Source organism: Hesperophylax consimilis, chromosome 14, assembly GCF_061612785.1.
Source record: "Hesperophylax consimilis isolate HC1 chromosome 14, BYU_Hcon_1.0, whole genome shotgun sequence".
Lineage (NCBI taxonomy): Eukaryota > Metazoa > Arthropoda > Insecta > Trichoptera > Limnephilidae > Hesperophylax > Hesperophylax consimilis.
In genome coordinates, this window is record NC_142849.1 from 2,320,113 (window position 1) to 2,347,760 (window position 27,648).

Here is a 27,648-nt window from a genome sequence, read left to right on the forward strand (position 1 = left end):
TGGAATCAAATATAATATTTTAGACAAACTGAGAATAATATTTTTTTATGTTTCCAACGACGAACAAATCACATTTTTTTTTTTTATTTTTTTTTTTTTAGTTTTTTTTATTAGTAAAAAAAAGATACACGAATTACATAATATAACAATTACATAATATAATTACACAATATAGTAGGTTATTAATTACATAATATAAGTATTCGATGTACCCCCATAAATAAGCAGGGCTTGTGTGTATGGGGGTGTTGTTATATTTGTTTATATTTGGTACGATTCAGTTCAACTGTTCGGAATACTTTTTAAGGTGGCTTTTGAATTCGTTTATATTTGCATTCATGTTTCTAATTTTTTCTGGTAATGAGTTATTAGTTACATATCTCTGAACTATAGAAAAAAATGCTAATGTAAGTGCCCCGTCAGATCTGTCCTTCGGAGGCTCTAATCTAATGGAATATGATGTGTGTGGCTAGTAATGTATGGACGCATCGGTCAGATCTGTCTTTCAGAGCCTCTAATGGAATATGATGTTTGTGGCTAGTAATGTATGGACGCATCGGTCAGATCTGTCTTTCAGAGCCTCTAATGGAATATGATGTTTGTGGCTAGTAATGTATGGACGCATCGGTCAGATCTGTCTTTCAGAGCCTCTAATGGAATATGATGTTTGTAGATAGTAATGTATGGACGCCTCAGTCAGATCTGTCTTTCAGAGCCTCTAATGGAATATGATGTGTATGGCTAGTAATGTCATTCCGAGGCTTGAAGGGTTAAATGCCAGAATTTGTATTATCAACACTTAGTAGTAACAGATTTTAATATGAGCTTCTACCTAAAAACGAATTAACCAATCCTTAACCATGAAAAGTAACTTTTTAATATTGTTCAGATTATTAACTTCCATTTCCCACAATTTTTATAAGAGAAAATTGTATTTTCAACACTCATCGGTAACAAATTTCAATAAGAGCTTCTATCTTCGGCAACTAAGAAAAGCAACTTTTAATAATTTGCAGATGTTTAATGTCCAATTCCCACTAGCTTTGATTGCTTTGGCAATCGAGCATGAAACATGATGGCAAAATGATATGATCCAACTAGTTAGAACAAGGAAACAATTATAATATGTGCTCCCAATAAACCATTGGTCATAATAGACCGCTTGAACCAGACACTACGGGCCCTGATAATAGACAATGGCCAGAAATGACTACACACTCGTGGGTGCAAATGCAATTTCTAGAATAACTTACTGAATTTCCATCGGCATGAATAGCGAATTGGGAATGGCAGAGTATAAAGTGTAGAGTGTGAGCTGAGAAGCAATAAACAGCGCACTTCCTCCATCCCACCACATCACGTAGGTGACTCATATCTGGTGTTATTGCTCTCTGGAACTTTAACAAGCTCTGAACTTAAGAACTTTTGGCTTGAGTGTTTATTCATTTAGCAGCACAAATGTCACAAGTACCTCATAAAGTTTGCTTAATTTGATTAATTGGAATCGAAACTTTTACAACAGTTAGATTTAACTTATGTAATGGGATTAGACTAGCGGGAAAAAACTCTCAAGATAATAATTAATACAGAAATAATACAAATTTATTCAAAATAGTCAAAGAGAAGACTTGGGTACGTGATATGGACTAGCTCTTAAATAAGATTTTCAATTCTATTTTTTCACGAATATGACTTTAAAGAGATGATTTTTACTAAGAACTCTGTTGTCTTTTTGATACCGCAAAATTTTGCAATGTGAATTTTAAACCACCTTTTCAAAATTAAAGTTTTTTATCCAAACAATTGCGAAATACCTTCATAAAAAATCTTTCTCTCTCTAAAAATCATCAAAAACGCTAAGTTAATCGACAGCAATTATGATAAATAAATTTTTATTCTATACTTGAATTCATATATTTCTTGCCAGTGTATGAGGTATGACGAAGTAAAAGATGTTAAAGACCTGCAAAAACTTTTGTTTATCCACACGTGCCAGTCGATTAGACCAGACACCAAGACGACTATAAATTTTATATCCTTTCTTTCCGGTCAAATGGAGACAGTTTAGCTGTCGACACTTTTGCTACAAGACCACACATAACTCTGTTCATAATATAACATACCAAACAAGACTCGATTATGCCGTTATAAACCCTATTTGGCTCTCAGTCGTAAATTTTTCATATTGGCGCCATTCATAAACAATAATCGCGACCCAAAAGTATATCCTTGAGGAACACCGTGGTTCTTAATAATTCATTGTCATTTTAATAGTCGATGGAAGTTCGTCAACGCGTGAGAATTGCGGTTTTATGTTAATCATCCTGCTGAACCGGTGCAATCAACTGCCCGATGATTGTATAAATAATGGTTTCAACAACCTCTAGTGCTACCTGAATTATCAATAATGCCTACTTACTTTGACCAAACTAATGTCAACATAACACTGACTGATGGTAACATTTCAATCATTATCTAACTACTTAAACACATATCAGAAGATCTGTTTGTATATATTGTGTCTGTGTTCATAAAAATTATAATATTTTAGCATTTCTTTTTTATATATTATCAAGGCAAATGTATGTGCATGAACTCGTGTTCTGATATATTTTCAATTGAATAAAATTTTATCAGGAAACGGCCTGAATCTCATTTTTAACCGGATCACCAATAATTTGAAAAGATTCTTAATCACCCATTTTTATCTGTGTACTCAGAATGTGTAAATAAAGGAACGTGAACTATTAATAATTCAAAGAGATAGTAAAGCCAAGAAATCAATTTATGAATGAAGCCGGGTTGAATCAAGTGTAATTGCAAATATTGTTAATGTACATTTGCTTCACAATATTTACGAGGCGTGGGTTATATTAAAAGCTTAATTGACAAAATATTGTGAAATTTACGTTGAGTGTTCACCGAGTCAATGAACGTAATAATTGAAACCGGTTTCCACAATTATTCATGTCGTAATAAATCTACACACGTTATTTAAAATGCAACTATATAATTGCATAATTCAATTTCGTGTTAACAGCTGTGAAAATGAAATCCTAAACGAATGGAATATGAATATGAAATGGAGATAGTGGGTCAGAGAATTAGTAAACTAGGTACCTAACTTCGAATGGTCTAGCAAAATTCCGTGCTGTGGGTACTAAAATAATAATAACATTAAATACAGGAATAAAGTCCACATATGTTTAGCTCCATATATTCCTTCCAATAAGAATAATTCACATCTATTGTGAAAAATAATACAGTTGTGATCATATTATTTATATTTACTCATAAAATTATGTTAATGTGGTTTATGCCTGACAGACCTCGCTATAAGCTTGCTATATTTTTGTGGCTTGGGCCTGATTCTACATATGTGCTAAAATAGGCCAAGCCATGAGAGTACAGCTCATGTGTATCAACCCCATTATACACCTTTCTTACTTTCAGCTAAGTGATTAATATAAGTTTTAGTAAAAACTTGAAATACTTGAACAATAAATTGATGAAGTATGATGTTAATAATAAATTATAACAATGAATTTGTAGAAAGAACTATCGTTTTTTTAATCAAACAGTTTACAAGGCACTTAATGTGTTATAAACATTACAAAATTACAATTTAAAATATCTATTAGAACAATTATTCCAGTGTAGAACAAGTAACAAGTGAAAAAATAAACAGAGACAAGATTATACACGATTATACACTTCTTTTATTTCTTTAGCAAATATGAAGGATAGGTATATTAAAAATAGTATCTGTGGGTATGTTTTATACACAAATCTAAAGTTTATTCCGAGATTGATGAAATTTTGTACACTTGATCACTTTTCACATCCATTGAAGCAGCTTAATAATAGCTGTAATACTAAGCTTCACTTACACAAAAAAATTACGGTAAGGAGAAAACTGACACCAATTAATTCAAAGAGGTTTAAAAAGTTACGCTTTACTTGTACTGTTTAAGATTTTTGAAACAATTTGATTTATAACCAGGTGAAATCAGTACAAAATACCAATAAGCAAGATTTGAGGTTAGTACTGTCACCAACGCTTATGATATAACCCTGGCCCAATTCTACATTTGGCCATGTGGGTGATTTGTGAGTTCGTTAAATCTTCCAACAAGTAACCAACCCCTGAGGTTATCTCAGTGAGTTGGGATTCCAACTACCTGTACACACTGTACAGGATAGAGTAAACAGGAATACATATACAGGTAAACAGCCGGGCGAGTCATGACCACCGTTGCCATTCTGTCCAGGAAATGTAACGCGTGATTTGTTCCCACGGGAAGTCGAGGGGGAATTTTAAAAACGAAATAAATTTTAATGCCGACCGTAACGTTTAACGCCTGTCAGTCAGCTTTTGCGGTTAGAATTATTATACGTGTTACGTCTAATGAAGACACGGAGAACTCCTGGAAATTTACATACATATTATAATTTACATATTTAGAATATACTAGCTGACGTGTACCCGGCATTACTCGGGTTTATGAATGGTTTGGAATAAAGTTTTGAAGTTGTGAATTCTGGTGTACCTGAAAACTGGGTTCATTTTAAGGTGGAAATAATATTATTCTAAAGAATTAAAAAAAAAATACTTTTTATAACTTTTGATTCACTTGATCGTGCCAGGTTTCCTGAAGCTTTACCAACTTCCGCCATTTACTACTGTATACCACATTAATAATAATAATATTTGGCTAATTTATGTAGCGCCGTTTTCGTGAGAAATCACCTCAAGGGCGCCGTACAAATATATTTCTTAAATAGTTAATACTAAAACTACTGACTTAAAACTAGTGACTTACGACTGAGACATATATCTAGTGACTTACGACTAAGGCCTATAACTACTATCTTAATAGTATATATATTTACATATGTAGAAACTTATAATTAAAATTAACATAAACAATCTAATTTTACAAGCGCCAGAAGAAGGAGGAAGTTCCATTATATTATGATGTTTTTAAAATTAGTTTTCATTATTAGCTGGAAATATGTCTTAAATGAATGAAGTTACTAATAAAAAACTACATTAAAACGACTTTGACTCCTTACCTCATTCCAGGACAGAGATAATGCCTTCTCCGGGTGTTCCGGATTTTATATATCATTCACTATTGTATACCGTATTGTTACTATTTACAAAAAAACTACATTAAGTATATTGAATTTTATTCGGCTCATTATCTCATTACATTGCAGAGATGCGTTTAGTCTTCTTCGGGCGTCCCTGACTATTTCTACCATTCACACCACTCTTTTCAAACACTACTGGCAATATTAAGAACAGGCTTTGAAAATTTCAACGAAATCGGTCCAGTAGTTTTCGAGTCTAACAAACAAACAAACAAACATTTTTAATATTGAAATTTAAAACATTCACGAAGTTGAAATCATGATAGCTATCAGAATTTATTTTTGTATTACAATCGTTCAAAGTTTATAATTTCGAGTAGTATTGTTTGACGTGCGTCAATTACTTTGTAACCTACGCCTGTCTGTTGTTTCAAAACTTTTATTGAAAAAAATTGTATCCATTAGGATACAATTTTTTTTGTAGAATGAATATTTACATTTGTTTTAAAAAAAATTGTGACATCAGCATTTAATTTGAGCATATCATGTAATTTTTATTTTCAGTTAGTGTGTTTTGTGAACAGCTCACTAGTAAAACCTATACATAATGATAATAATAAATGTATAATTTTCAAGACCCCGTTTTGTAAAAATCACCTCAAGGGGCTGTACATAATGTAGGCATTACTTCCTACTTCCTAGGCCCTATCTATTTACGTACAAATATATACAGAAAACATACTTCCCTGTGCCTCATTTGTTGGTTTAATTTATTAACTTTAAAAAATATATAAGATTCTTCCTTCTTAATGTGTATAATATGCGAATATTGCAGAAATAAACTCGATTGTAATTAATTTACTTAATAAGTAACATCGTACTTAATTTATTTGTATGAACACGTGTTCCGTCATCCTCAAACATTCGTTTCGACTGATACTTTGCTAAGGACCCTTTCAATTCATTCGTTATAGGCCTCGGAGTCCCATTTTTAACAGGAACAAGAAAACGAATAATTTGACGAAATTTATAAATCAACAAAATTTCATATTGGTTAAGTTTTCTCCGTGCAGTAGCCCATTCTACGTAATATTCAATACGAATCAAATTTAATAGTTGTTTTAGAAGAGTTTTCTTAAAATACTCTCAATAAATATTGAATCACAACACGAATGGGACAATCAATAACGTAAAAGGTTCATTGAAGCCGCAAGGAAACGCCGTTTTATTGAACTATCGACATACAATTGTACCACACAATAGGAAATTGAATGGAATTGAGATACAAGTTTCTTGATGAAAAATGTACAGACCACATTTGGCTTCCATCGCAAAATGGCATTAAATATTGATCAATTCACTTCCTTTCGTTCCCGTAACACTGAACATCTCCAACACAAGTCTAAAATGCGTATAAATCATGAATATGAAAAATGCTTTTTATACGAAAATTGGTAAAGTATTTTCATAATACTGATATTCTCAAAAGTAAGTAAGTGCGCTAAACGCTTTTTAAAACTAATAGTCAATAGGGTATGGGTGTGCTATTGATTTATTTATTGACTTCATTTATAGAATTAAGTATAATCTCTACCAACACTTTGCCGAATCCTACAAATTAGAGTAGCGTTGGTAAATTAGTTTTAATGTTTTGTCTTATATATGTAGTGTTGCTGTAATTTCTTTTTTACTCTTACGTTTTACTAATATTGCTTTATATTTTCTCATTATACTTGTAATCACAATTTTACAATTGTGTATTTTGTACCTACTTTACAATGGATTACATCTATTTACTGTCAGTATCTCCTGTATAATACAGATATTCTTCTATGTACACTGCATCATGTATCACTTTTATGTAAAAGCTTTTTTAGGCGTATATGTATAAATAAATATGATTTTTTTTTTCATTAACTTCACACAGAAGGCCTGGAGGAAAATGATTTCCCACAGGGCCTATATCATCTTTGGGGGTTCTGTGTGGAGGGTCTCTTTAAGGAAAGTGTTTTCTAATGTGACTATTTGTAAAGTATATAATTTAAAATATATAATTTTATTTATTACACAAAATGAAAGAAAAACTTAGTTTTAAACCACTTTATTTTGAGGTATATTCGTCGACCGGTTTCGATTATATTTTATTGTTCTGAAGAAGATTGAGTCCAATCGAAACCGGTCGACGAATATACCTCAAAATAAAGTGGTTTAAAACTAAGTTTTTCTTTCATTTTGTATAATGTCAAGCCACAAAGTGTTTGCTTTCTTCGATAATTCTATTTATTACATTTAACTCCGCACGCGAGGAACTGATGAAAATAATTTCCATAGTGACCAATGTCAACTTTGGGGATGATGTGTGAGCAAAATTTTTGAGGAGAGAAGGGAGTGTACATTGATCTTGAAGCTACCGCTGACGTTAGTTCCTCGGAGCATCTTCCATTGTAATACAGGTAGAACAAGGACAGCATACCTACCTTAAGCCTGTGCTCTAAGGATTACTACCCGTTTATTAAGATAGGGTAATCTATCATACGGATGGAGCCCCCGTGCCTGAGCTGGTCATTTAGAGATACACCAAGCATTTCAATTGAAGGCTTGTTGGTTTTGATGATTGGTTAAAGCTTAACCTGTGGTGTACCAGGAAATTCCTAGCTCAATTTCCAAAAGCTCAAATTCCAAAATCAAACGTCAAGTATCCACTTAATTTTTTTTGTTCAATTCTTCCAGATTTCGGTAGTTTATACAACTGTTGTTACTAATAATATTATTTTGTACAAGAAACCTGTAAATAAATAATACTAAAAATATAATTATTCATTATGACGTAAAAATTTTGACATTTCTTACGAAGTTAATTTTCATCACTTTTCTTGGGTGAAATATTATAAAAAATTACATCAAAATAATGTAGATAAAACTATCTTTCTGATGATACCTCAAATCTATTATTTCCACAATCAATTTATATCAAAAATAATGAAATAAGACGCCTTGACACTAAAAACGCGGCAAATATTTCGTTGGCATTCCACAGAAAAATTCTTTGTAAAAAATCTGAAAAGCTAGAAGTCATTCCGGTATTTGCTGCGTAAAGAACGAGAATAGCCCAAGCGATTGTGTCCTTGTTCTTCATACAAATTCCTTATACATAAGGGTCAAAATCGCACACAATTTTTTTTTTTTTTTTAATTTGTAGATAATGTGCTGCACTCACATATGCGGTTCCGGGATACGACGGGAAGTGAAATACCCTGAACTTGAATTGAAAATACATATTTCCATACCATGCCTAAATGAAGAAGTTTCATTTGAATTCCAATGGTAAATACTTAAGTAGATTCTATGTTGATTCCTTTGAAGTTTAACAGAACATCAACATCGAACTATAACAATGCATACAAAATATATTCATCCAAGATTTATACATAGTCAATAGATTAAAACCAAAATTGTGTTGAGCTTTTTCCATCTTGATCCCCCTTTTTGGGCAACCTTGCAGTGTCTATCATCAGGGCAAATGCAATTATGATAACGATGGACACGATGGCTAATCAAAGAAGAAAACGTCACAATTGATTCCCCAAGAGTGAAAAATATCTTGCCTTTGGCCGTGAACTTCTAAAATCATTTCCCACAGTGCGTTTTACTTCAAATATTGATTATGTATTATAAGTAATCAATATTCCGCTTTGAATTCTGTGCAAGCATCGTGTTTTACCTATAATTTGAACATTGGGTCACGATCTTCATTACGAACGTACCGTAAAATGGGGGTGACTTTGATCAATTTTCAACTTTGAAAATAAAAAGAGTGCTGTTTTATTAAATCATTGCCGAAATATTTTATAATATTTTTACTGCACATGAAGTCATAAAAATATAAACATATTGATGAAAGTGACCTTTTGGAGTGAGGCAACTTCAATATACCATTTTGTTTATTAGGTGAGGTTAAGTCCCCGGCGTTGCCCTGGCTTTGTACACACACACGGAGAAAAATGAGTATTTCTAATCCCTTCAAACTATCGGTAATCCGCGAAGTTTGTTAAAAATCTGGTTGATTTGATAAATATCGATCAGTCGCGCAATGAAAATGTAAAAAAGCAGTAATATCCATTGGCAGCACTGTCAGAGTAATATATTAAACCAAAATATCGATTTACCAAAGCAAATACGGAACGCATAATCAAATGACTATGTTTTTGAGGATTGGTGCCTAAAATAATCATAAATAAACTAATTCTTTAATGAGTAAATATTTTAACCCGAGCATTATACGTCCTTCTTCGCCGTATAGCGATACCAGTGCTGCAGTGGCGTATTGGGGAGTCATTATAAGTAACACTGTTTAAGTAAAACTTCACAATTCAATCATCATTATGTTTGAATATTACTAGAAATCAACTAATTTTACACCCTTTTTTGAAATTTTATTGTATCGTTCACCCAAAAAAATATTAGCCAGTACAAAAAAGGATGAGAAAAAGGGAAGCAAGAATTATCAAGTTCTCCGCCATGACTCAAGTCGCCCTCCGATTCAAAAGTAGCCCCATATTACTGTACGAATTTCCATACGTTGATAAATAAATAACTCACAGAATAATTCTACCTCAGGTGACTTTCCGGTGAATCTGAATACGTAGATTGGGAAACCATAGAAATAAATACACGCCATGAGATTACTGACAATGCGTGTACATGGAGGTAATAATATTACTTGTGTAGTAGCAGTAGGTACAGGTACGTTGGTACATTATGTTAATTCGTGTGAAGGAACCGAGTGTAAAGGTGGGGTCTCTTTTGTATTGCGTAACGTATTGTAAGCTGGAATTAAATTATTGGAAATTTGACATTTGAAATCCTTGAACCGTACAAATCGGGGTCACCGATGCTTATTTCACTTGTTTATTCCTAACTATTTTCTGATAAAACTTGAATGAATATGAAAAAAATATTTCAAATCGTGTTGACAGATATGGATTTTTTCCCAGTGGTAGATACTCTCGCCCTGGTGGTCCACCATCCATCCTGACATGGCTTTAGCCGTGTTGAGTGACCAGATCTGAATAGCAAGATTGTTGACGTTCTCTTTCTCATCGTATTCTCTTTCTACTCCCTTCAACTTCACAAGTATTGAAGAGATAAACACTTGCCTGACATCGTACCTATATTGCTATCCCATTTGGACTCCATAATGGTGATTGAACACATTTTTTATGTTTTTTCTTTTATAAAAAATAATATAATAGTATTATTTATTGCGTAATAATAATTACAATATATTTAATATGTTTACTGCTTCATAATAATTACACGTATATTCAATAATAGTATTTTTTTTATAATAATATTTTTTTTATATAATATTGATTACATTTTATGATTTTGACTGTGAAGGAACTAGGAAGGATTCCCGTTTCAGGACAGTCAAATTTACAAGTTTCAAGTTATCCTAGACGAATACAGGATTTAAGACTAGCTAAAATAAGTATGTTAAAACGAAGATACATAAAAAGATACATAAAAAAGTTATATAAAAAAGATACATAAAGATACAAAGAGGCGTTCGTGATTTCAAATTACATTTTTAGTATTTCTATTTTTGAGACCGATAATTCGTGGTGGAATTCCATTATAATATATTATAATAAAACAAATAAAAAACTTTATTCCACTTAATTTTATTTTGACCGTAACCGGTTTCAGCTCGTCAAAGCCATCTTCAGACTGGTACACAAAATTCTTAGTCTACGGTTTATATACACAACATATGGGGGAGGGGGGAGAGGGGTAGTTTATAGGGTTTTTAATCAATTTTATTTGTTACTAAGTCGTTTAAGATTGTGGAATTTCTAAATATTTGGTAATTCCAGTAAGCTAATTACCTTGGGTTTGTAGCTCATTTCAATATTTATTAGGGAAAAACCTCACAGGTAATATGCATTATTAATGACCTAATTTTATTGTCAAATCATTATTTATGATGGGATTATATTTGCTTTTTGAAATGATACATGTTTACATTTGAGAAATTATTATAAGAATTAAGAAAGTTTTATTATAATACATTTTTAGTATCATTTCGGAATCAGTCCTGCCTAGATCCAACAACCATTTTGTTACTCTTGGACCGAAGGATGACAATTCACACAGTTTCAGCTGAGAGGGGATTTTATTATTTATTTTAGTACCGAGATATGAGAATATTTTTTGATAAGCCGCTCTGTTGCTTGTTGGAACGGAGGAAAGGTCATTCCTTCCCTTACTTCTGGTTTGATGTTTGTGTTCGGCTGTTTTCATTTATAATAATAATTACTACGCAGCAGCTGTTATTCTTTATTCTATGGCCCTTTTGATGTCCGAATGAACAGCTGTTTACAAACATATTTTTTTTATAAATTAAGTAAAACCATTATTGAAGATATATAATAGAAAAACTTTAAATTAAAATCGAGAAAACTAGATATTATAAAAAAATATGATCAATTTTTGGCCAGAGTTTTCGATCACGAAACACACCTACATTGCATTAATTTTTTTTTTTTATTGATTTTTTTTCTCTGCTCGAAACATACCCTAGTTCAGGATGCCATAGACCTACTGGATCCGGATAGTTAGCAGACTTACGCGGTATTCTCATAAAAATGGCCTATATCGATGAGATTTATGTAACTGGAAATATGTATATTTAGCGGAACCTAACCTAACATACAAGGAGAAGTCTAACTGTTAGAATAGAATATTGCTAATTCATCAAGTCCCCGTAGTAAGCGTTCAAAGATGGTTTGAAATCGAGATATGTAAATACGAATGTTAGAGGGAGCGCGCTAATATTAAAAAAAACGATAATAATTAAGCGAAAATGATTTAAATATTTAATAAAACACGACTCGTTTGAAATAGACGAAAAATCTCCAGTCAAATGCTTTAGTTGCATTTAAAGATACACTGTAATTTTTTTCATGCCTGTAACATATGAAATAACAGAACAAAACGTGTTTTTAATAATTTTCGGAGCTTACTTTCCGATTTTTTTCTATATAGGGAATTTTATCTCATTAACTTTTCGACATAACAAATGTACAGATATTATCTTTAAAATTAGCTTTTTTAATTTGAACCAGCAAAATTTATTTTTCTCCGTGTAGTATATACATAGTAATAAGAGGTGAGAGGATTTCTGAAAATTCATTATGTCAATTTCGAAATACTTCTGGCGTTATTATTCCAATGAAATTATTAATAATTTACGTAGATCTTGATTTCCTGTCAAATTACAAAAAGAAATAACAAAAATTGGTTCGTTGTTTTGAGAGGAAATTCTCTGTGTTTTTTTTTCATCATTTTGATAAACGTGTGTTATGATTCCGGAGGCATTGTGATTGTTATTTAATTTCTCAGAATTTAAATCAAGAACTTTGATCAAATTTCTCATCGGAATTCGATCGCATATCTCGAATAATCATAATAATCGAATAAGTAATATTATTGAATCTCTAGAGTTTTTTATCGACAATGTCTCAAGGGATTATCCTGGATTTTAAGATAACGATAAATATTTAGTTAGTTGGTCACACAACCGCGACACAAACAATAGTCATTTAACTAGATACAGATATTAAACTTTGAACATCCATGATAAACAAACAAAAAATACGATCTAACGATATGAAACATAAGCCGACGAACCTACTTCTACATAGTTAATCAAAGAAGTTACGAAGATATCCAATGGAAACATTAGTTTTAATTAATAAAGTAAAATTTTGAGTTCTTAGCGTGTATATAAATATTATTGTTAATCATTATATATTTTGTAGTACTTTTTCGGAGTTTCTTCAGGTAACAAATAAACCCAGCTATTTTTTTATTATTTTATTTTTATTTTGGTACAATATCTTAAATTTCTTAGTACAATTTAGTAATTTTTGCCTCACTGGGTGGTTTACCCGTGCTGAGGCCTCCATTTTAAAATACAAAAAAATATTCATAATACATTTAAGGAAAATATATAAAATGTTGGTGAATAAAAAAAACATAAGATTAAGATAAATTTAAACTAAAAATATAGATTTAAAATTAAAGTAAAATAAAATTTAAATTAAATAAAGTAAAATATCGGTATATTTATATTATATATTGTGTGTTTGTGAGTGATATGTGTTTTGTATTGGTTTTGTGTGTTACGTGTAGGTTTTATTATTTTATGTTATGAAATGTTGGTAATATTGTTATTTTTGTTCTTTAATCTATTTTGTAATTTTGTGTATGAATTTATTTTTGTTTTCCTTAATTTTATTTTCAAGTGTCAGACTTTGAAAGTTTTTATAGCATGGTATTGATAGTGTTAATTACAATCCCTTAATTCTTAAAACGCATTAGAAAATATATTTAAAAAAAAATATATATTTATATATATTAGTGCGACCCAAGGTTTGTAGAAAACGTATTTAACATGGTTAGCTCATCGAGAGGGTCGAGCGGTGATTGGCTAGAAATCGTGACGTAGATGGGAGCCCATTTTCCACTGAGAGATTTGAATTTACAGCAATACAAGAGACAGAATGCATTTACAATGATTTATTTATTAAAATAAAATTAATGTTCGGAATAAAAGGGCAAAATCCCAGCAATATTTTCAGGTTACTTATGCATTGATTACTAATGATTATGTTTTAAAGTCCTCCTGCTAAAAATATGTACACCCATATTATGTAGGTATATTGTGTATCGTATATGTGTAAGGCAAGGGTATTTTGGTATGTATAAACTAAATTTAGGCTTGCTCTTTTTTGTATTTATTATTGTCAAGTCTGCAAAGAAGATCTATCAGTATTGATCATGTCACCGTAGGGTTTTAGAACAAAACACAATGAAAGAGAGCGTTTCCCCCGATTAAAATATTACGTAACAACGAGACTGTGTTCCGATCCACGATTAAGCATAACGACTCGCATATATGGAGTGTTCTTGGAAATTATACCACCATAATTCTAACCTCCAAGACCCTTACTCCACAAGGGTAAACAAATATCTGATAGGTCGTAAACAACTTGTCCGTACTGAAATCACAAGGCCCGCTTCGACACCAAGCATTGCTAAATTCTCGAAACGACCAAACTAGATTGCTTACATAACCACTATCACAACCAAACAGTTGCTGTAGCTGTCATTTTTATATCCTGTCATTCTTCATTGACTGTTCCTAGCATTGATCTAAAGCGAACGCATTGTTGCAAAATATCTCGTGTCAAAATGACACAAGTGACTGAAAGTGTTGAAAGTCTCAATGACGTGATTGGCAATAACCTCGCCTGGCTGTTTGCGGGAGACTGGCGTCGCCGACGAGTTTATAAAATGTCACCAACGTGTGTCCGTGTTCGAACCTATGCGCAAATGTATGGTGATAGTTGCCAAGACACTTGACTCGGCGAGTGTCAGAAAATTGTGGAAGAAAAGCCAACTCTAACCCCCAACTTACTTAACCCGCCTCACAAAGATCTCCTATTAGGTATCGATGTATTATAACAATAAATTATTACGAACTCTATAAATTGACTACAAGAGTTCCAGCCAGGGGATCTCTTAAGAATGCGTCAAATGACATTAAACATACACGTTATAAAAGCAATAAAAAAACGTTCATCAAAGGCGAAATTAATATTTATTGGTGTATTACGTCTTTCAAGGCCCAGTCATGTGGCCATCTAAAAAAACGTTTGAATTATAATTCGGAGAACTATTAGCATACATTTGTCATACAATATCGTACGCAAGTCGGCACTTCGTGACACGATAGCTGCCATTCTAGTAAAACAATCACTAAAATATGCAAATGAATAAGACAGTGAATGCTATACATAATCAATTGTAAAATATGAACGACAATCAAATCGTGAATTACAAAACGATTGCCGGAATACGGAGGTGGCAAGAACAATAAACGCTATAATGAATACCTAATAGCAATACTTAATTAAATTTTACATTCTTATGTTTGTGTTCCACCCAAACTTTAGTCAACGAGTACCTATTTACTTTATGCTCAGTACGAGCTATGAATTTTGATTTGAACGTTTTGCAAAGAACTCCTACGCGAAATCAAACGGTGTTAGACAAATAATATAGTGTTGTAAAGCCTGTGGACTCTATATCTCATTGTGAAATGATTGGTGTCAAAGTTTGTAATAATGAAAGGTAAATAATTGATATTTGTTTCGATGATTTATTTGTTCAAGTTACGATTTATTATTTAATATTTGTATACCAAAAGGTGGGTCTCTTGCCAGCTGGCAAATTCTTCGAACCAATCCAGATTCTTAGGAACGTAAATAAATAAAATATTATACTAATTCTAAAATAAATAAAACTAGTAATAGTATTTATGTTTGTGATTGATATTAGTTAGTATTGCCCTGGGATGGAAGGGCACTTCCGAAACCGGTCGACAATTATATCAAAATAAAATGGCTTATAACCAAGTGATGTGATTTTAAATATCATAAATCAAATGTTTTAATTGTAGAAAACAAAGAGTAGGAATGCAAGGGGTAATCAAAATAAAGAGGCTTATAAATATGTTACGTGGTTTTAATTTTTAATATACAATAATATTTTATTTTTAAATTGAAGAAAATAAAGAGTGGAATGAATGCGAGGGGTGGAAATGAAGGATTAAGCTCGTCACACATGAAGAATGTAATATATGGGATTGCCCTATCTCACGATATCGCTCGCCGTACAATGAAGTTTTCAGTACGTTAATTGAATGACCCATCTAACAAAAAGTAAGAAAATAAAGAAGTATCGACATACATCTGATGACTTACAATTAATTATTCGCGGACGTTTATGTCGGGCTGTTATATCGAAGAAGGATATTTAAGCAATAATAATTACTGTGTTGAATGCGTTTTATATGAAGCGATCATATTTTTCTAAATTTTAACTTTATTCATCACACGAATTAAAGATATTTTAACGAAAAGTTTTTGTAAAATGCAAGAGGTTTTTACGTAGGAATCACGTATTGTACTGGAAATCACTCGAGACAGAATGAAGTTCCTACGAGAACTTTCGAAATACACTTGCTGGTTCGCTGGAACGCGCATGCGTCCCGGTGTGGCGATTCTAGAAATTGCCAGTGTTATAAAAATAAATAGTTCCTACACAGTTTTACTATAGGCAGGTATACCTTACAGGCGTAAACTTATTTCATTCCAGCTTGTCTCTTGTAGGTGGATGGTAAATGCATCGCCTTCAACACAATATCAAAATGGAGTACTACAAATTAAATTTGATATTGGAGAATGAATTCGACGATTGTCAATTCAATTGCTATCGTTAATTATTTTTTATTCGTCATTGCTCAGTGCTCGTCAAGTCGCGGTTCGGTGGATATTCACAAGAACCGTCATTAAAAATTTCACATTGGGAGGCGGATACAGGTACCGCTTTTACGCGTGTATTTGGTGACTTAGCAGGGGTGCCCAGGTTTCCACCCTCCATATCTTTTCCTTCCAGAACTTCTTCTCCTTCCTTTCCTTAAACACCCTCAACACAGTATCCTCAAAGATGACATAGGCCCTGAGGTAAATTGTTTTCCTCAGGGACTCCTGCGTGGATTTAATGTAAAAAATATATAATAAAATCACTTGGAAATAATTGACAGTAGATTTTAGTTTTAAAGCATAGGTGTTGTAAAAAAACACAATGTATTCCCTGCTTTTAATGGTCATTAAAAATTTATTATGGGATTTTCTACGAAAATATTGTCATATTAATTTCTAGGTGTGCATAATACGAAATTTGACAAATTTTTACGGGGTTTGGTTTTAGCGAAGCTATTACATTTATTACAAGCGAAGCATGCATGCTATTCCATATGACGTTCGTTTCGCTGGAGATTTCAACATTGGATTCTTAATGAACAGTTGTATAATATACCTACAGCAAAATTAAAGTGCCTTTGTTTTATTTTTTGATATGTGATTGTATTTTTCATAGCTCTGTAGATCACGAAAAAAATTATGTTACAGGCAGAAAATAGTTGCGGTCCAGACAGAAAACGCTGTTAAAATTTTACTACGCTCACCGTTTTAGAGTAAAAAAGTAACGTAAAATAGACAGGTTGTAAAATTGCCTACGTTGATGGTAGGTATTAAAAATTCAATATATTTAAAAAAAGTTGTTTCTGTGTAAAATAGGAAAACTATCCAAAAAATCCAAAACGCAGTACTTATAAAAAAAAACAAATGAAGTGTAAAAATAATAATAATACTTATTTTGTTTGTGATTCTAAAACTATGGTTGAATGAACTTAGAACATGGATGTGTTTTGAATTTATTTCAAAATTGGAAATGATTGTGGGAACAATTAAAAATGCGATAAAATAGGTACCCAAAATTACTGAATTTTAATTTATTAAATAATATTTCCATAACTGAAGATTGTTAAAAATTTGACAGGATGTCGTAATTTTTCTAGTTCACTTAACAGTGTTCATTCGAAAGGTAAAAAAACCGTATTTAAATTCCTGATGAAAATATATTTTTTAATAAATACTTGCTGCTTATAATTATGCTTCACAAATCTCACGGGTCTCCGCAGGGTGTCCGGTGTTAAAGTGCGCCAACTTCGGGAAATGATTCTACTTGATAGTAGAAGTAAAAAAGAAAAAAAAATTAAATTACAATGTTTATTTTCCCATGCAAACAACTTTTTAACCTAAAAACTAACATGAAACATTGGAAAATCGAAAAAAGTTTCGTAATTTTTTTGTTACTTTTAAAATCATTTAGAACCACCCTCTGAAGTGAGCGCACCTTACCCCCGGACACTCTGTATTATAATTTCGACGTAAGTTGTACCAAATAATCATTTGCCAATAATTTTTACTCGTACTATTTTGCGTGGGTGTAAAAATGCTTATTTAAATACGCGTCAATGAACTCCAATGCTAAAACACTGCAGACAAAAATATATGTATCTTTCTTTACAAATTTGAATGAGCAAGCACTCGAGATCAGATTTGTAACAGGTGTACGCAATCACCACTTTTTGCCAGTGCGCTACGAGCATTAACTACGTTAACAACATGCGGTGTTTTTACGGCATGACGTATGTTGTGAATTTTTCAGTAGGTCATGTCGGTTAATGTCAATGACTTGCGTGGAAGAACCTTGAAGAGGAATAGTGTAGTCGGAATCGGCCTGAGTAGTTTTAATTAATTTTGGAATGGCGTCAAAAGTTGATGTTGCGGCTTTTCCCCGGGGCATTTAACGTCGGATCAGTTCGGACCGCGAAAAGAAAGTTTCACGCCGTTTCTTTAGCTCATTATATTGGTGAGTCAATTAAAATGTAGGTTACAATTTACAATGATCAACACATCGGTATAATTTAATAGGATTTTTAGTGTTAGTTAAGAATTCGTCATTTACTAAAAGTTTTTCAGGAAACCTTTTAAGTGGATTGCGAATAATTTGAAGAGATTCTTAATAAATTAGGAATACTCTTTTTTCCGTGTACAACAGAAATTCTACTAAATTCTTAAAAATAATAATTGTTTTCACAGCGCGCGTATCAAATTACTGTTCGTAATGATTTGTCCATTGTTGAATCATTTTTCAATAAAAGAACGTCGCTTTAGACCTTAGGCAATAGTTTTACATTTGAAGGCTCACCTTACAATTAACCTGTGAGCGAAGATAAACAATCAACAACAATACTCAATTACATCTCGGGATCAAAACAATTTAAGCGTGCTGTTGGACCTTATAATGACCCAATCGACAGTCACTAATAATATTATTGCAAACAAGAATCAAACTGAGCTTAGGAATTGTAAGAGGTTAATTAAACAATAGGCTATTAAAACTATATAATACTAATAAGGTATTATAAATATGTAGATATCAAAATATTATAAAGTAAAAAATAACACAAATTGTAAATATAACCATAATATTATATATATATATATTTTTTTTTTAAATAAATTTAAAATAAATCAAATTTAATAATGTTATAATAATTATTAAGTTCTGCAATATATATATATATATTTTTTATATTAACTCCACACAGGAGGCCCTGAGGAAAATAATTTCCCTCAGGGCCTATGTCATCTTAGGGGATGCTGTGTGGAGGGTCTTTTTGTGGCGAGGAAGGAGTGAACATGGGTCTTGAAGAGTCCCATGTTGTAGGAGGGAGGAAACACAGAGGCCGGCAGTTCGTTCCACAGCCGAGCTGTTGAACTTAAGAACGAATCGTAGAAGCGACCCGTTCTCATGTGACAAATGTCAACCGTGTACAAATGTTGGGCACGCGTTTGGCGTGTATCCCGACTACGCACCGGTGCCGAAGGGATCAATGACGCTAGTTCCTCAGAGCATCTTCCATTGTAATACCGATAGAATAAGGACAGCATACCTACCTGACGACTGTGCTCTAAAGATTGCAGTCCGTTTGTTAAGATTGGGGAATCTATCAAACGGACCGCCCGTTTTCGCACAGAGTCAAGGGTTTTTTTCAGGTATTTAGGGGCTCCGGACCAGAGATGGCTGCCAAATTCGACAGTAGGGCGCACTTGCGATTTGTACAGGGTCAGCAGTTGTGTATTATTAAAGTATCTGCGGGCCCTGTACAGTACGCCCAGCTTCTGAGAGGCCAGCTTTACTCTGGCTTCGATGGAGCCCCCATACCTGAGCTGGTCACTTATTGTTACTCCAAGCATATCAATGGAAGGCCTGTTCGGAAGATTGCTTCCGTTGAAGGAGACTAGATTATCATTTAGATCCCTTTTAGACGTAATCAGACAGGATTGGATCTTTGAAACATTAAATTCGACGAGATTATTTTTACCCCAGGAGGAAATACTCTCGAGATAACCGTCCATTCTCTGCTTCAAAGCCCTCCGAGCCGTTGGAGTTTGTGTGCCCTTTGGGGGCTTGTCAAACAAAAAGCTATCATGAACTGTACTGTCATCCGCGTAACAATTTATCGGTGCACATGTCAAAGGGTCATTGATGTGCAACAAAAACAAAGTCGGAGACAGAACCGATCCCTGTGGGACGCCAGCATTTATGGAGTGTGAGGATGAGGTGAAACCGTCAGCAACTGCCTGATTAAATTGATTCCAAATTCGCAGCTCACCTCTTGGAAAAAAACCATGTCCCGCTTGACAACAACAAGCCTAAACCTTTACACATAGAAAGAAAGGGTTTTAGATTAAATTTACTAGAACAATTAGAGATAAATAAAAGAACTAATGATCCAAACATAACCCTAGTTAATAATCAAACAAAAATGATCAATTCTCCCCTGCTTAATATTTTCAAAAAACCCAAACAATATAATTCCTTAGCATAATCACCCACGTACCAACAATTAAGAAAACCCTTAGGTCATTAATTTTAACAGGTGTGCAAACACTGATGGATTGCCAAATATTTTGGCTATTCCAATTCTTAATAAATCATTTTTGACCATTATAGAAATTTAAATGGGTGGGGATAAATAAAATCATATAAATAAGTCGTCGCCGTGTGGACATATCCACAGTTTGATAATGGCCTCAAAGGCCGAAACAGCTGTCACATTAACAACTGTAAAAATAACAGAAATACTTGCAGAACTTAATAATTATTATAACGTTATTGAATTTGATTTATTTTAAATTTATTTAAAAAATTAAATGGAGTTCTACGAATTAAACACCAAAACAATAAATACATAATATTATATTTCTCTTAAAAACATTGTAGGTTATTTGACAGCCAAAAAATATTTCGTTTGCTTTTAAATGATTTTTTGTAATCATTGAACTCATAATGTCACAACTATCTTGAGCTAGAGCCAGAGGACGAAGAGATTGGAGAGGGGAATGCGATGAGAGAGGGGATGTTAGGAAGTAGCTGGCAATTCAGATGTGGTCACTAAACACTCGGCTTGTGCCATTTCAGGCAACTTTTCTGCGCTGGTAACTATAAAGTGGTAACCGTTCACCGGGGCGATACTTGTATCTACCACTTTGACAACAATAAGAATCGCAATGGTTTGTAGGAAATTACACATTTTTTGCTGGCTCACTTTCTATGGCCTTTTTTTCTAAATGCTAAAGACCTTTCGTGTGTTGTTTATAACACAGTAAATTTATTCTCGGGTTAAGAATACTGTATATTCCACACCATATCATTTCGTAATACTTGCAAATATTTAATACTTTGTCATAATTCATTCAAATTCTCACGTTTTCACGCAGGCTTACTGATTTATGTGTTAGAGATCGTGACATGTATCTAAGACAAACATACGTACTTCTGACACATGTGTCAGTGGAAAAAAATATGTTGTGATTACGATAATTTTCAGAACCTTACGTAACAGCAAGCTTCCCAACTTTGAAACGTAAACGGAATAAAAAGTAGAAAATTTTTTTTCTTCCCAGAATTTCCAAGTCATTAAAAGACGATTAGCGCTATACGCCCGGAGAATGACGTGTTGGTATCCCGCCAAGCAGGTTTTGAATATTTTATAGGTCTAGGTGTCTAGGAGATCAGTTGATGCGTTTTATTCACGGGACGGGTTAATGCAATGCTTTCACTTTATAAATCCTTTCAAGCTCATTACGCGAAAGGAGTATTGATTTCTTCATTAAACTAAAAGAATAAAAATCCGAGTTCATCATATAAGCACCTGTTTGCAAAACATTAGGATGGTTTACCATGTTCATACAAGCGGTCTTTGTCAGCTGGACTCAAAAAACTAAGTTACCTAATATACTTCTGCCTTCATCTTTTATGAAGATTTTCATCATTCGTTTACATATCATAACGTTTTCAAATTTTAATAAAATGAGATATTGGATTATATTTTTTAGTTATTGACTGACCTTTTCCTCAAAAGCGTTTTTCCTTCCATTGAGTAGCGCCCAGTCCGCCTCTGCCCGCAGGTTGCACTGGTCCTGATAGTCCATCTCTACCAGTTCTACCACCGTGGGAATCCATTCCTCATCAGCACTGTTCGCACCTCCGACGGCCAGAGACGACCCGCAGAACACAGCCAAAACAAATAGAGGGAAGGCGGCGAACCGCACGGATCGTTGTTTGGACCGCATTTTATTTATTTCTGGAAAGACAGAACGAGAAAACAAATTAATATTTGAATAATTTTACTGTTACAGCGAAGGAAGGGTTACAACAACTCAATTTATCGCATGGATATCAGAACTTAAAATAATAACATAAATTCATGTAATTATATCGAGACAACAAAATCTTGAGAATCAAAAGGTATATAAATTCTCGTTAAATAATAATCCATCCGTGTCAATAACCCACGCACTCGGAAACCTGCAAATATAATATTTTCTTGAATTGATATCAAAACAATCGAATGGAAAATAAAAACATAAATCTTCATTGAATCTCATATAAAGATAAATTGTTCAGAAGTTTCCATCGATTATGAATTTGGAAAGAGGTCAAAATATTTTATCCGAACTTTAGTATAAAAAGATCGAATTTCTTTACATAAAAGCGTGTCAATTTCACTATAAACCTTTCCGCGTTTCTGAACGAGGGGAGTGTTTGAAAAATGCGAAATCTCTTTTCACCAAATCAATCACATTTCCATTTGTAGAAAGGAACTAGAAAATTTTTTCAATTGCCATTTCTTTGAACTACGTAATATTACATAGCGCGGTTCGCTTATCAGGAAACGCCTGACCTTACCAGATATTCAGTTGTTTGACGATAAATATTGACTTCAAACACAAATTGATATTTATAAATCCAATACATACTTTTATAAATCCTCTTTAAACATTTATCTCAGTATTAAATTATATTTATTCTAAATTATCATAGTGATAATATATTTGTAAGAAAATTACTTCAAAATACTAAGCACCTTAGTTCATTTTTGGGCTGTGATACAAATTAGGATGTTCTGTGACTTATATTCATTTTTCATTCTTTAAGAAGTCTAAAATTTTCCACAGCCCGCAACAAATGTAATCAACCTTACTAATAAACATTTTACACAACATGGTATGGTTACCACGGTTACAGTTGTTTAAATAAGTACCATGTGGTACGGTATGATTAATGGCTTCATATCTGAGATTGTAAATATACCTTCAGGTGTGCCCCAAGGATCTCACCTGGGACCGTTGCTGTTCACAATTTTCATCAACGACATTATAAAATGCTTTAATTATGCAAATATTCTACTCTTCGCCGACGATATGAAAATATTCTTTCCTATTAATTCTATTATTGACTGTTATAAATTACAAGAAGATCTATATAGACTTGATGACTACTGCATTATCAATCATCTCAACATGAACACCTCAAAATGTTATGTTATTACCTTCACTAGAAACAAAATAAAATTTGAACATAACTACCACATAGTCAGTAAAGTACTTAAAAAGGTTACACAAATTCATGACCTAGGTGTTCTGCTTGACAGTAAACTTACATTCGAGGCGCATGTTGATATGATTGTGAAGAAAGCTCTTAGAATGTTAGGATTCTTATTCCGTATTGGAAAAGAATTCAATAATTTTGAAACACTTAAAATATTGTATTTTTCTTATGTTCGCAGTCATCTTGAATTTGCTTCTCCCATATGGAATCCTCAATATAATATTTATGTAAAGCGCATTGAAGCCATCCAAAAAAAATTTGTCAATCATTTAAATTTTAAGGTGAATATTGGTAACCACGGGATTAACAGCTCGATGGAATATTATGGACTAAAGCCATTAAAAACTAGAAGAGACTCCGCAGATATAATATATCTCTATAAAATTATCAATGGCCTTATTGATTGTTCGCCCTTTTTGTCTGAGATTAATTTTAGAGTCCCGAGCTTTAGAACTAGAGATAATTCACTTTTTCATCTTCAAAAATGTTCTACTAATCTCAGACAAAACGCTTTTATATTCAGAGCTTGTACCCTATACAATAAATTTTTTAATTATATTGACATATTTTCGTGTAGTTTAGGAACATTTAAAAAAGATACTTTAGCTATTATTAAATAATAATTAATAACATACTGCAAGTTATCATGTTGTTGATATGAACCCTGTCCAGTTACATTGAAGGTTACACCCGCCCTGTCCCACCCCGGTATAGGTGACTTATGGTCACCCCTTCGGAGCTCTCGCATGAATCTAATTTTTGAATAAACGGCTCTACAAAGTATATAAATGAAGCTAGACCTTCAATGTCCCCGCATACGGTGTTAGGAAGCGGTATGCGAGCGCTTACAGGTATTAATCCAAAGACAACACAGAACAATAAGCATCAAACAATCAAGTAACAAGTTTCAGGCAAATAGTTGGTGGAGGGAACCCACACTCCAGTACCTGTAAGCACAAAAAGAACAAAGTGAAATAATAGAGTGACGGGGGAGTTTCACCGAGCCACGTCTGGCAGTCCTGTTGAGAGATTGGTGGTGGTTGGGGTGACTGGTGCAGGTCAGGACTTCCACACCCCTTAGCCGACCACCCGGTGGTGCCCTGAAGATAAGCATGGGAAAAAGAGGGATAAACCCTAAAGAACCTAGGGGAAAGAAGCGTCAGGAGGTCGGAGGCAGGGTGGAGGTTACCCCAATGCGCACAGTCACCCCTCTGACCACCAACGCTCCTCAGGGGTGGCGCAGGTGACTGGCGGAGTCCCCCGGTAAAAACAAGAAATTAAAAGAAGCTCCAGCAGTGCATGCGGGGACGAGGCCCGTTGTCCAACCCCTATTGGGGAAAAGTAAACAATACAAAACAAACAACGGAGTTCAGTTCTAACCTGTAAACTCGTTGCCGTTACTGAAAAAAAGAAAGAAAACCAAAAAAAATACATATAAAAAAGACGAGAAAAGAAAAGAAAAAAAGAAAAACAATAAACAATCCAAAAGTGCCACTTAAGAACATCGGTAGAATAAGTAAAACAAAAGTAGAAAGCATAAAAATAACATTTGCATGGTCTGTAAAGAGGACAGTATGTGAAGTATAAGATAAAAGACAAAGTAAAAGAGATAATTAGCTAAGCAAAGATATATAAAGAGTGTCTGCAATGTCTGTGAAAAGGACAGTGTGTCTACCTTAGACACAAAACATAAGAAAAGAAAACTGAAAATTAGAAGAAAATAGGATACAAGTTGTTTAAAAGAAATGTAAACGAAAGAAAATCATCTGAAGCAGCTGGTACAGTAAGGAAAGAAAAATAATATAAATAAGAAGAACAGAATGCATAAACAATAATCGGAGAATTGTAAAAGAATTAGTCATGGAGCAGGAGCAATACACCAGGGGTTCTCAGTTATCACACTAGTCAGCGACTCTAAGCACAGACCATCTCTCAACCCAGATCCTAGAAAACTTCCTCAGACATTCGAAATTAACTCTGTTAGAAACAAGATCGGTGTTCCACACCGGTCTAATGGGGACATTCAGACCGTCTATCATTTCGTCTCTGGCATCCTTCAAGATCTCACAGTGCCACAGAATGTGCTCGGCCGACTGGTAAGTATTGCCACAAGCGCAATTGGGATGGGTAGACAGGGCAAGGCTGTGAAGCCTCCCCCTGAATTCCCCATGTCCTGAGAGGAGCTGCGTCATGTGATGGTCCAGTTTGAGGAAGGCCCCTTCCATTCTGAGTTTAACTGATGGGAAGAAGGAAAAGGTCCATCTTCCCATGCTCGACCTATCCCAACGGACCTGCCACTCTTTGAGCGAAAGGTCCTTCATCGTCCGAAGCAGTCCAGGGAGAGTTCCCGGTCCACCTGGTGTCAGAACGACACCAAGATGGGTTGCCGGGGATCCTCTAGAAAGTCTCTGCTTGGTTAAGACTTCCCTAATCTCCAGATCGATTGGCAAAATGCCGGCCAAAACTGGCAAAGCGTCCGAAGCAACAGTACGGTATGCGCCAGATAGTGCCAGCAAAGAGGTTCGCTGGCCCCTAGTAAGAGCGAGGAGTATAAGGCAGTTATCCAGGCGGTGCTCCCAAACAGAGGCAGCATACGAAACTTGCGCAACGTATACGCCCCTGTACAGAGCACGTAGTGCCGGATTGCGTAGTCCCCATTCAGCGGTGGAGAGTCTCCTCAGCTTTAGGAACAGCGCCTGAGCCTTGCTTGAAACATCTTTAACATGAGCCAGAAATGAGGAAGATCGATCGAGTGTTACACCTAGGTACTTGACCGTGTCTGCAAATTTGATGTTAGTGTCTCCCATCCGGATGGTAGGGTTTCTTTTTCTACTGAGAGAGCCCTTCATCAGGAGACCCTTTGTCTTGTGGGGAGCGAAGGTCATCTTATTCCTCTTCCCCCATTTAAGGAGGGTGTTCAAACCATCACCAGCCTTTTCTTCAATTTCCTTTCTGCTGTTCCCCGAGACAAGATACATCTTATCATCCGCGTAGTCGATCATGATACATCCTTCAGGCAAGGGTAACCTAGAGGAGTCGTCAAAGTCAATATTCCAAAATTCAGGTCTCAGAACGGAGCCCTGGGGACAGCCCATATTTACTTCGCGTTCTATAGTAAAATCACCATGGGATATCGAGACAGTTCGTCCCGATAGGTAGTTGTCAACCGATTTAAACAGGCGTTTTGGACAATTCCTACTTTTAACCTTTGTGCGTATCATGTCCCACCACGCGAAGTCGAAGGCACCAGTTATATCTAAGAAGATTGCTACAACGTACCTCTTTGTGCAGACCTTCACCCAGTTAAGCGCAAACGAAATGGCGTGCACGGTGGATTTACCCGGGACGAAACCAAATTGAAGTTCACTGGACGGTGAAAAAGTACTGCGAAGTCGCTGCCGAATTAGTATTTCCAGGATCTTGCTAAGGATTGGGAGCAAGGTTATCGGGCGATAAGCCTTTACGTCGGTGAGTGGTTTGCCGTTCCCTTTAGGTATAATCCTGAGCACGCCCCTCTTCCATTCAGAAGGGAAAATTCCTCTTCTCAGGCACGATTCCATCACTTGAAAGAGCTCCTCTTTAGCGTGGACCCAGACATGCTTCACTATCTCGCCATTAAGTCTGTCATGCCCTGGTGCCTTCTTTGGACCCAAACCCTTAATTATAGCACCAATTTCAGCTCTAGTGACAGGAGTGATTCTATCTTCTTGGGCGAGGTCTCTGGGTGGAAGCCGTGCCAGATTTCTAATCTGTTTTTGGTGGTCACTTTCCCCAATTACTGACTCTACAGGGACTAACTTGCCCAAAAGTGTGTTGAGAGTAGAGGCCACGTCCACAGTCTCAGCGTCCCATCAATCTTCCCAATTAGACTAGACAAAAACCGATCCGAACCCTTGACGGATCCAGTTACAAGTGATTCATTTTATAAACATCTGTTCTCTTTTTTTGTTATTTGTTTTTGGGGTATTATGCCGTGTTACGCTAACTCCTTCTTTAGCCAACGTTTCGGACAGCATTGCAGTGTCCATCATCAGGGCAGATGTGTTATTTTTTCAAAAAAAAAAAAAAACACATCTGCCCTGATGATGGACACTGCAATGCTGTCCGAAACGT

At 34.3% G+C, this 27,648-nt stretch overlaps 1 protein-coding gene across 7 annotated transcripts in view; it reads right to left on the reverse strand.

The window, feature by feature from the left end:
- Nucleotides 1-27,648, reverse strand: part of LOC149417772 (angiotensin-converting enzyme-like) — a 444,505-nt gene that overhangs the window by 100,273 nt on the left and 316,584 nt on the right. For all 7 annotated transcript variants that reach the window (XM_089639417.1, XM_089639414.1, XM_089639413.1 and 4 more), the window contains one exon: nt 21,993-22,228. In XM_089639417.1, the coding sequence (XP_089495543.1) occupies nt 21,993-22,217 (225 nt within the window). In that variant the 5' untranslated portion in view covers nt 22,218-22,228. The remainder of the gene's footprint in view (nt 1-21,992; nt 22,229-27,648) is intronic.